Raw genomic sequence first — 10,238 nt, forward strand, 5'->3', positions numbered from 1 at the left:
GAAAAGGTTAAATTAAAGTTGACATGAGTTTGTTTTTTTAATTTTGGGATGCTGCTGCCTATATGTGTGTGTAACCTACTAAATGCGTCTGCTCACTGAGAGCCAGTAATTTTAAAACTTCAGGCATGAAACTCACTTCATAGTGAAATAAATAATAGATTTTTTCTGATAGTTTTAAAAATTTATATTAGAAAAGGTACCTGTCCCAACTTTAATGAGCACTCTGACCTATACTGTTTGCTAGTATTTCTAACATAAGCATTAAAGTTCTTAAAAAACCTAAATGGTTTCAGGAAAAGGCTAAATCTGAGCACAGAGACAAGCTTGGAGAAAGAGATGATACCATCCCACCTGACTACCAAAAGCTCCTGGAGTCAGGTGAGCAGGTAAGGAAAAGCTTCGTTACTTTTTATTTGCACCACCAGAAGCATGTACATAGTCAGCGTATCCTCTTTGGAACTACAAGGAGAAGGGGGAGGCTGAGTAAGTGTGTAAGGGAGGGTACTGCATTTATGTGTTAAACATGTGAATATCCTATACCCAGGGTAACTCTGTATGTCCTTGCATGCATTTATTACAAAAAAACAACCAAACAAAAAAATAGGTGGGTTTTTGTTTTGTCTATTTGTGTGTTTTGGTTAGTTTGTTTTATTTTTAAATTGGGCAATCTGACCAAATAAATGACTTTGAATCACCCAGTAGCAATCAACATCCTGGAGAACTAGCAGCATAGACTCCAATTACACTGGCTCAGTTGTTCAGAAAACCAGGTGAAAAATCAGGGTGTCTGCTCTTAAACAGGAAATACTTGCAAACTGGGTAGTAGTGGTTATCCATTCTGAGGAGTTTCATCCCCAGCTGGGGGACCAGGTGTGTGTACAGGTACTGACTTGGTGGTGCACCTGAAGCCCTGCAGAACCAGTGTTTGCTGGAGCACGTGGCTGCTCCCATGGCAATTGGATCTTGTGTGGATCAGGAGCATGTTTCTCCAGTAGACCACAAAGATGGAAAGACAATACCGCAGGCATGGTCAGAGTGACGGACCACGAAAGCACATCATGAACTGACTTTGAATGCACAGCATGAGAAATAGCATGAGAAATGGCTTTTAGTGTCCCTCCCAACCCAAAACTTTCTGTGATTCTATAAAGAAATCACTTCAGAATGGTGCAGCTGCTGTGGTAATTTGTAAACTCCCAGTGTGACACCGCACTAATTGTATCTCAAAGGAATCTGACCAGCTCAGAACCAGGATGTGATCTTTCTCTTTCCCAGAGTTTACCAGTGAAGCCTACAGCAAAGGATGTCGTGAAGCCAGACGAGCAGAAGGTAAGGTCTGAGGTGTTCCTGCCCTGTGTCTGTTTGAGCCGTACGCTCTGTTTCTCAAGCAGCAGGCTCATAGTGTGATTTGTCGCAGGTTCCCATAAATGCTGTGGAATGCAGCAGGTGATAGTGCAGAGTAACTCCTCAAGAAAATACAGGTGTTGTGCTGTAATACAGCCGCACTGCGTGTTCAGGCCCGTATCCAGAGAAATTGCCTAGCTTGGGAAACTCTGTTCGTGTGTGTTGAGCTCAGGGATGATGTTTTTAAGAAAGGGATAATTAAAACAGACATAAACGCCCGAAACATTAATGTGGCTGTGAGAAGTGTGGCAAATTGTGTGACTTAAGAATTAACACTATTGCAGAAGCCTCCAGACGACTCCGCTGCTATTGATGCCCTGTCAGGTGACTTCGCTTCCTGTGCAAAAGCTTCTGCTACACCAAAGCACTCAAAGGTAGGACATTTTCTGCTAATAATTTGCAAAATAAACAGGTTCCCAGTATGTTTCTGAGTATGTTCCTCACTTTGCAGTAGCTCAGTTCAGGTTTAGAGCTGCTTTGGAATACGCTGTCCAGGTGTAGTGGCTGTCTCCTGTAATGGGAGCATGGTGCACACGCTGTGTGCTGAGTATTAGGAAGAAGGAACGTTTGTGGTATTCAGAGTTCTTTAGGGAAAGGTAAGTTGAGCAGAGAATTGTTGTAACAGTTTTTATACAGATGAGTGTGTCCAGAAACTGTGGAAAGGCAGAGAAATCTTCCTTCAGTGGTGGCACACATGACCTCTCGATGGCTGTAAGGTGGAACAAAGGAACAGAGCAAGAGGGGTTTGCAGGGGGAAATGCTCTGAGTGGAAAAGAGTTTTAGATGCATTAGGATAAACTGTAGAGCTGACTTGCAAGGTGAAAGAGGAACAGACTGGAGAGGTAATGAGAAATGGAGCATTTATTTGCTGTATAATCATCTTAAACACAGCTGATAAACAGCCATCAGACTTTCCCCAACAAAGTGCTGCACATGCAGGGCTCTATGAAATGAACTACCAGTGGAAGGTGTGTAGATCTACAGGCCATCAACATGAGGTTGTACTGGAAAAGTGTGTGAGGAAGGGGACTGAGATTTGGTCCACACCTGAGAAGGATCCCTGTCAGATATGCTTTCTGCTTGCTCCTGAGCAGGCGGTTGTTACCCTGAGGTTGGACAGAGGGGGAGGTCTTGCATGGCTTTGAGACATCCCTTGTGCCACTGCAGTCACCTTACAAGGAGGAGCCGAAGGGCATTCTGGGGCAGCTGGTGGGACATTGGTGTGAAAATTGTGGCCTCTTTATTTTCTACAAGTGCTCCAACTAGCTAAGAACCAGTAACTCCCTCTTGATAGTAATTTGCTCTCTTACCCTCAAGCAGAAAGGAAGCATGGGTGTTCACTAAGTCCATGTGCAAGGCCAAGTGCATGGTCCTGCCCTTGGGTTGGGGCAGCCCCTGGTATCAGCACAGGCTGGGGATGAAGGGATGGAGAGCAGCCCTGCAGAGAAGGACTTGGGGGTGCTGGGGGAGGGCTGGACAGGAACTGGCAATGGGCGCTCGCAGCCCAGAAGCCACCCGTGTGCTGGGCTCAGCCCCAGCAGCGTGGGCAGCAGCTCGAGGGAGGGGATCCTGACCCTCTGCCCCCACTCTGGGGAGAGCCCCCTGCAGGGCTGGGTCCAGCTCTGGGCTCCTCAGCACAGCAGAGACACGGAGCTGCTGGAGCGGGGCCAGAGGAGGCCACAGCAGTGACCCGAGGGTGGAACCCCTCTGCTGGGAGGACAGGGGAGAGAGTTGGGGGTGTTCAGCCTGGAGCAGAGAAGGCTGCGGGGAGACCTTAGTGCAGCCTGTCAGTGCTTCAAGGGGCCTGTGCGAGAGCTGGGGAGGGGCTGTTCAGCAGTGGCTGTTGGGACAGGACAAGGGCTGATGGGTTCAACTGGCAGAGGGAGATTGAGACCAGAGAGGAGGGAGAGATTGTTTCTGCTGAGGGTGGTGAGACCCTGGCCCAGGTTGCCCCGAGAGGAGTGTTGAGCAGGGGCTGGTGGGACAGGACAAGGGCTGATGGGTTCAACTGGCAGAGGGAGAGTGAGACCAGAGAGGAGGGAGAGATTGTTTCTGCTGAGGGTGGTGAGACCCTGGCCCAGGTTGCCCCGAGAGCTGGGAGAAGCCCCATCTGTGGCACCACTGCAGGTCAGGTTGGACCTTGGAGCTCTGAGCAACGTGGTCTGGTTGCAGATGTCCCTGCTCATGGTAGGGGGTTGCACTGGGTGAGCTTTGAAGATTCCTTCCAACCCAAACCAGTCTATGATTGGCTTATGTGAGGTGTTGTGTCCGGTGCCCTGGTCCCTCACTTGTAGGATCTTCACCATCTTTTTAAACAGTGAACAGTTTCTGTGCTCAGCTGGGTAAAGCAGCTGCTGGTGTCTCTGATCTACCCCTGGCTCCTGCCAGCCTGGTGTGACCTGCTGCTTCCTGCAGGGAGAAGGAAAAAACACAGCTTGAACTTGCAGGGTCTTTGACCAATTGTGTATGTTAGCAGTGAACAATTAAATCCTTTCCTTAAGCTTCTACAAGGCACCCAGTTACCAAGAGCGAATTTTAAATTTAGCCACGCTTAAAACATTGATTTTCTGTGATTCTGTGCCTCGGGGGCAGAGAAGCAGCAGCTTTGAGTCTGAAGTTCGAATCAGGTGCCAATCCTGGGAGGAATTCCACCAATCTCCTCTGACCACCACGGTGCTTCCCCACGACATTGAATCCTCAGGCGGCTTAAGACAAACCATTGGTGTTTTATTTTGTTGTGAACTTCAGAGACAAGTCTTTGCTGCAGCATTGTTGGTTTGTAGAAAATACAAACTCTGCCCATTTACACTGGCGTTTTCATCTGCTCCCTGGTGCTGTGATCTCCCAGGAGAGTATTCAAGGAGGCTCCGGACTCCAGCTTGCTGTGGAATAAGGACCCATGCACGTCCTGCGTTGAGGTCCTCCTGCCCCACCAGCCCCACTGAAAACACCATGTCATGGCAGAAGTTGAGTGCAGGAGCCATCCGTTCCTGCTTTGTTTGTAACTGTAATTATTCTTTTTCTATGGAGTGTAGGACAAAAGCGGGAAGGAAAGCATCACCTCGAAACCAGCCCCAAAGGAAAAAGGAAAACCCAAAGACCCTAAAACGGTAAAAACATGCAGAATTCTGGTCAGTCGTGGTTACCGTATGGTGTAAACGCAATGGGTTTGGATTCATGTGCACAGACAGTACTTTGGGGAGAGTTTTACCTCAGGTGAACTTGACCCACTTTGGTCAGCGTGTGCAGAGCAGAAAAGCTCCTCTCCGTTTCAAGGGAAGTTTCCAGTACACGGGGTCTAAAGTGAATTTATTTCAGAGGGAGCGTGGCCTTCCACAGGGGCTGGAGGTGTGCATGCGCGCTCCACTGGCTTCTCACTCCCGTGCTGGCCGATCTGAGAGCCACAGTTCACATGCGGGAGCAGCCCCAGAGACCCATTATGTCTGCCTTCCCCTGACAGTTTGAAGAGGCCGCATTCTAACAGCCATTAGAACGTACCTCTTCAACCACATGTCCCTTTCTCGAGTTACTGCCATGGTTTAAAATAACGCATGAAAACCTGCACTTGTTCATGAGTAAGAATTGTGGAGTGAATCTGGTGGGAAAAGGAAGGCAATTGTTGCTGTACTAAAAAAAAAAAGGGGGTTGATTGGGTTTTGTCACCCAGAAATACAGAAAATGGACTTAGCTGAGGGAGAAACTTACCCATCATGTTGTTCTCTCACGGGGAACGTTCAGGTCGATGCCTGAATTGGGTGGTCACATCCGCTGAGGGAACTTCACTTCCCAAGTGGTGGAAAACAAAACTACGAACACCACATGCACACCCCCCCGCAGAAGTGACAAGTTCTGCTGCTAAACTCTGTATCTCCAGAACAGACCAGATTTGGGTCTGGACTGTGACTGCTGACAAGTGTTTGTACTGTCTGATTTCAGGCTGAGTTCACGTTTCTTACCATCTCTCTTGCTCCTTAGGGAAGGGGACAGTTCTCCTGCAGCAAACCTGAGAAGCAGAAAACAAGCTAAACATTAAGGCCATCAGGTGAGGCTGCTCCTCTCTCTTCTCTGAACCACCACAAGGACAACACACGCTTGGTTATGAAAGCCACATTAGCGGAACCGAGGCATTCCTAGAGACATGGTTAGACATGATGCTCGAGGTGACTCTGAACTTCAGCGTTCTTCGGCAGCAAAGGCCTCACTTCTGTTTTCACACTCTGTCTGTACAGTTGGCACAGAATTATTTCATGTCGCTAAATTGAGAGTCACAGAATCGTTCTGGTTGGAAGAGACCTTCAAGTCCCAGCATTCCCCCAGCACTGCCAGGTCCCCACTGACCCCTGTCCCTCAGCACTACCTCCACACGGCTGGAAAACCCCTCCAGGGATGGGGACTCCACCACTGCCCTGGGCAGCGTGGACAACCCCAACGGGATAAAAATGGATCCTCACGGACAACCTAAATCTTGTGTCGCTAAGGATTTCAGGGCATGATCAACTATGTCCCTAGCGAGACCTTTTTGCAGCGCAGTGCAGACTGAGCCCACCTCAGCTGGTTGTGTTTTTTGCTAGGACAGTCACTATTCCATCACGTCACTATCTCTGTACCAGGCTCATTTCGGAGCAGTGGCCAGAGCTGATGTAAAACCCCCACGGCTACGCCGTGCACAGCAGTTTCCAGGGTGCAGCTGTCCTGGCACAAACGCAGTCTCATTCTGTGCCCACGTTCCACTGGCACCATGTAATCACACCCTGAATGTCACCACCGTGAATCCATGGGGATATTCACATGATGGCGCTGTGACACTCAGTACCAGGCTGGAGGGTTTCCTTGCGTGTGGAGGAGAGAGGCAGGGGCATGCCCAATGCCATGCCAGCCAGGAGTTCTGGGCTCCTGAGGAGCCGGCAGAGGGGCCTCTCTCGGGCTGCAGAGCCACAGAAGGGTGAGAACTAAACCCAACGAGGCCCCATCTGGGGATTTAGCAGCTGATGTCGGGTGGGCAAGACAGAGAGGTGTCCTGGCTTTGCTCCTGCTGTGGACAGCTGCCCTCGCTGCAGGCCACTTTCTACCACACCTCATCTCCTGCCCAATCAGCCCTTCCGGGGTTCTTTCTGTCACTGACATTTCCGATAATTCTCCCCAGATTTGTGGGCTTTTTTCCCCAAGTTGGAGAAGATGAGCTCTCTAACATCCTTTCTTTTTCTTCCCCCCAGGATCTTGGCGCAACTTCCTTCTGTTGGCGGATAATTATTCCTGAAGAACAAAAGCCGTGTGGTTATTCTGGGTGATTTTCCTACAATGATACTTGCTGGACTTTCCCGTAGTTTCTTGTTTCCCAGTAGTAGACTAAGGCAGATTTTTTTTTTTCCCTAGCCATTCATTTTATTATACTCATATACTTTGACTTTTTTGTAGTTTTCTTCAGTTTTCAGAGGGAAAGAACGCTTTATATTTGCAAGATATATATTTCATAAACTAATAGCAATGCCAAAGAAAAAAAAATCTGCAGACTTTTGCACATACTCTCCACATAGTGCCTGTAAATCTCAGAAGAATTTGTGTGTGATGGCGGTTCTCACGTTGTGTTGAACGCGATGCGTGTTCTGGAATATAACGAGCTTTAGCAACCCTCGGCCTGGCTGTGCGGCCAGCTCCTGGTGTGGAACCACCAGTGAGCCGTGGGCAGCTCGAGCACGAGAAACTGGGGATAAACAGCTTCACTGAGCGCATCTAGTTGTAGAACAGGCATTTTGAACGCTGCCTTGACTGTAGTTAGAACAGCACAAACGCACCAGATTAGGGTTTTAAGTTTCTCTTTGTATTTCCAGTCGTGTCTGTACTGTTATCTAAGAATTTCAGGAGTCTCCTGGACTGAACAAACACAAATCCCGGTGTGACAATGACACCGTTACACCGTGGGTGAGGAGGTAAAGAGGTACACAACTCTTAGCAGTGATCAGAGGTAGGTTCAGGTCAGCAGGCCGGCCTTTTGTTTTATTTTATGTTGCACTGTTTCTCATCTTCGCTTCTGTCCTGTGTGCTCTGGAAGGGAACATGCAGATAGGGTAGAAGTTAGTGCTGCAGGAACAACACCGTACTCACCCACTCTGCAGAGCAGGTGCCTCTGTAGCAGGGCTGTTGTGATGGGCTCTGCCTGTCCCTCCATCTCCACCACCCGCAGCACATCCCTGCACACCTGTAGGCACCGCTTCCTGTTAGCTTACAGAGGGAGCTCATACCAACAGCCGTACCCAAACCAGGATCTGATCCGAGTGCGTAGCGTGGCAGAGACAGGAGGTTTGCCTTGGGGATATCTAGACTTCAGCTGTCCTGCGCAGTGTGTTCTGAGAACCTGTGTCACACTAATAAAGTTTTTAAGAATGCATTACAACGTTCTGATGTCTCGTGTGTTACTGCTGGAAACTGAATAGCTCTGGCAAGAAACCCCAGAGGTAACTAAAAAACTCCAAACACTGGCATATCAAAACTGAATACAGTGTGTTTAAAAAACATTCTTGGAAGGTCCTGGTCAGTGATGCCTCCTGAGAACCCTCACAGCCTGATCAGGATCCAGCTACAGTTTTGTGCCCTTCCCTTCCCTCGGTTCCCTCACAGTTCCCTAGGACCAAATTCAATGCATGGACTTCCCTTGCGTAGGGGAGCAGCTGAAACATTAGGAACATTTTCAGAAACAAAGTGATTATTTTGCAGAAAAATCCCAGTTAGAATTTTTCCTGAAACATATAATACACAATTGGTTCATCCCCAGGTGACGGAGGACGCCATGTTTTAACATGAACCCACCCACCATCCCTGTCCCCGCTGGGGTTCTCCAGGCTGTGCAGACTGGCAGCTCAGTCTTACGTGCCTCTGCTTCCGTCACCATCCAAGAGGGTCTGACGTGTTTATTGGCATCTGCTCACGCAGCTCAATCTATGGAGTTTATTGTGCCATCAGTGATGTAAGGGCGGAGATCAGTGACGCGTCACTGTGTGTCTGTGATGTTCCCTGTTCCTTAGGGAGGTCTGCTCGGCGTTGGGGTATGCACCAGCTTGTTGGTGCTTCCTGATTAAAAGGGGAAAGGGACTGGCACACCGTAAATACTGCGAAATGTTCCCCAGAGTGGAGAAGCAGCAGATGAAAGAGCTGAAGCAGAATGCAGCAACGCGGATCACTGCTGACGACAGCACGAGAAGTGACACAAATGAAGCACTTCATCCAGAGTCATGTTGAAAAAAATTTGTTTTTCATTAAATCACCCTTTCAGCTCTGGAAACATTTTAAAGCAACAGCAATGCCTGAAATCCCAGAAAATGTTGTACACAACGTGGAATCCCTGTGCCCCTGAAGGAGCCGAGTGGCACAAGAGGCCTCATGTATAACAGACCCAGTGACAGAAGGAGATGGCGTTGTCCACAGCATTGCCATGGAGCTTCTCGCCCACAACAGCAGAGCTCAGTGGCCATTCCGGACACTAACGAAGCAGGTTTCAGGTTCTCAGGCAGGTTCAGTTCCTAGCCAGGCACAGTCCAAAGCTCACAATCAGTTTCAGATTATGTGGGTTTTTTCCCCAAAAAAGTCTTTGTTGAAATTTCTGGCGTTTCAGTGTGTTGGTGAGGAAACCCAGACAGGTGAGAACCTCAGAGGAAATAAACACGATGGGGTCAGGTCGGGGGCTGGTTGCGAGAGCGAAGAAATCAAGTGCATCAAGGGGAATTTTTTTTATCTATTTAAAAAGCTTAGTACAGAGGTAAAACAGTTTTTTCCCCGAATGTCACGTAAAAATGCAAGAATATTTCCAGTGCAGCCCAACGCTTCACATCAGCTGCAAGAGGCAGAACTGCTGGGAGAGGCTGCTCTTAAGTGCTCAGGGGGCTCGGCGTCACCCTGCGCAGCGCCTGCACCACTGACAGCCCAGCAGGCCACAGGCATCATCATCTCGTGTTACTTCGACAGATGCAGGTTTAATTACAGATGATATTTGGGGCTGTTTTGATTATATGATGCTTGACTTGCTTTGCTCTCTAAAGCGTTACCTGGAGACAGGGATCGGTGAACACGGTGGTTCAGTTCCCACAAACCACAGCCACAAGGGAGGAAACACTGAGCACCAGCATTAGGAACCCTTGGAGCTCCCTCCCCAGAATCGAGCTGACCCACCACCCCCAGTTCTCACAGCTTGTCAGCGCTTTTCAGTTGTTTCTGACAAGTATCACCAAACAGAATCTGTGTCATTCACAGGCGGTTGTTCTGCAGCCATGCTTTGACTTCCTCAAGATTCCTGTCCATCCACTGGATATTGTCTTCAATGGTTTCGATGGCCTGCTGGACACAGCGCAGCTGGGCGCTTTTTTCTCCCAGGGAACCAAAGAATTCCTTCACCTGTTGACAAAAACATGAAAGAACAGCTGATGAGGAGGCACTGATGTCTCCAAGGAGCACAGGGAGACCAGCGAGATACCTGTGATCCCAGAACCTGGCCTTGGGTCTCCTGCCCCCCGTTCCCTCACAGTCCAAGAACAGCTCTTTAAAAACATTCTCTAGTGGCTGGATCTCAAAGCCAAGGATGATTATATTTCAAATTAGATGATAAAAAAATGGAAAAAATTGACATTAATTATTGAAAAAAGTCAGATCCTGCTCTTTCACAGAACCTTGAGGTTGTTTACGCTGCAGCAGCCACGGGCAGGACGGCAGTGTTTTGCTGTGGACGTCACCAGGGGGACCGAGTCACCTCTGCTCTGCCTGATGCCAGCTCCACTCTGGAACCTCACCCAAAGCTCAGCTGACACTCCGAAGTGAGCGCCAAAGCGGCTGTTTCTGCTGACCCAGGC

General features: G+C 48.9%; 2 protein-coding genes across 2 annotated transcripts in view; one reads left to right on the forward strand and one right to left on the reverse strand.

The window, feature by feature from the left end:
- CAST (calpastatin) overlaps positions 1-5,430 on the forward strand; it is a 26,430-nt gene extending 21,000 nt beyond the window's left edge. Inside the window, exons 23-27 of the mRNA XM_010144467.1 lie at positions 294-386; positions 1,276-1,329; positions 1,689-1,778; positions 4,440-4,514; positions 5,380-5,430. Coding sequence (XP_010142769.1) covers positions 294-386; positions 1,276-1,329; positions 1,689-1,778; positions 4,440-4,514; positions 5,380-5,430 — 363 coding nt within the window. The remainder of the gene's footprint in view (positions 1-293; positions 387-1,275; positions 1,330-1,688; positions 1,779-4,439; positions 4,515-5,379) is intronic.
- Positions 5,431-9,639: 4,209 nt separating this feature from the next.
- ERAP1 (endoplasmic reticulum aminopeptidase 1) overlaps positions 9,640-10,238 on the reverse strand; it is a gene marked incomplete at its 5' end in the record, with an annotated part of 12,401 nt that continues 11,802 nt past the window's right edge. The window contains one exon of the mRNA XM_010144479.1: positions 9,640-9,786. Coding sequence (XP_010142781.1) covers positions 9,640-9,786 — 147 coding nt within the window. The remainder of the gene's footprint in view (positions 9,787-10,238) is intronic.

Source organism: Buceros rhinoceros, unplaced genomic scaffold (genome assembly GCF_000710305.1).
Source record: "Buceros rhinoceros silvestris isolate BGI_N320 unplaced genomic scaffold, ASM71030v1 scaffold11630, whole genome shotgun sequence".
NCBI classification, from domain to species: domain Eukaryota; kingdom Metazoa; phylum Chordata; class Aves; order Bucerotiformes; family Bucerotidae; genus Buceros; species Buceros rhinoceros.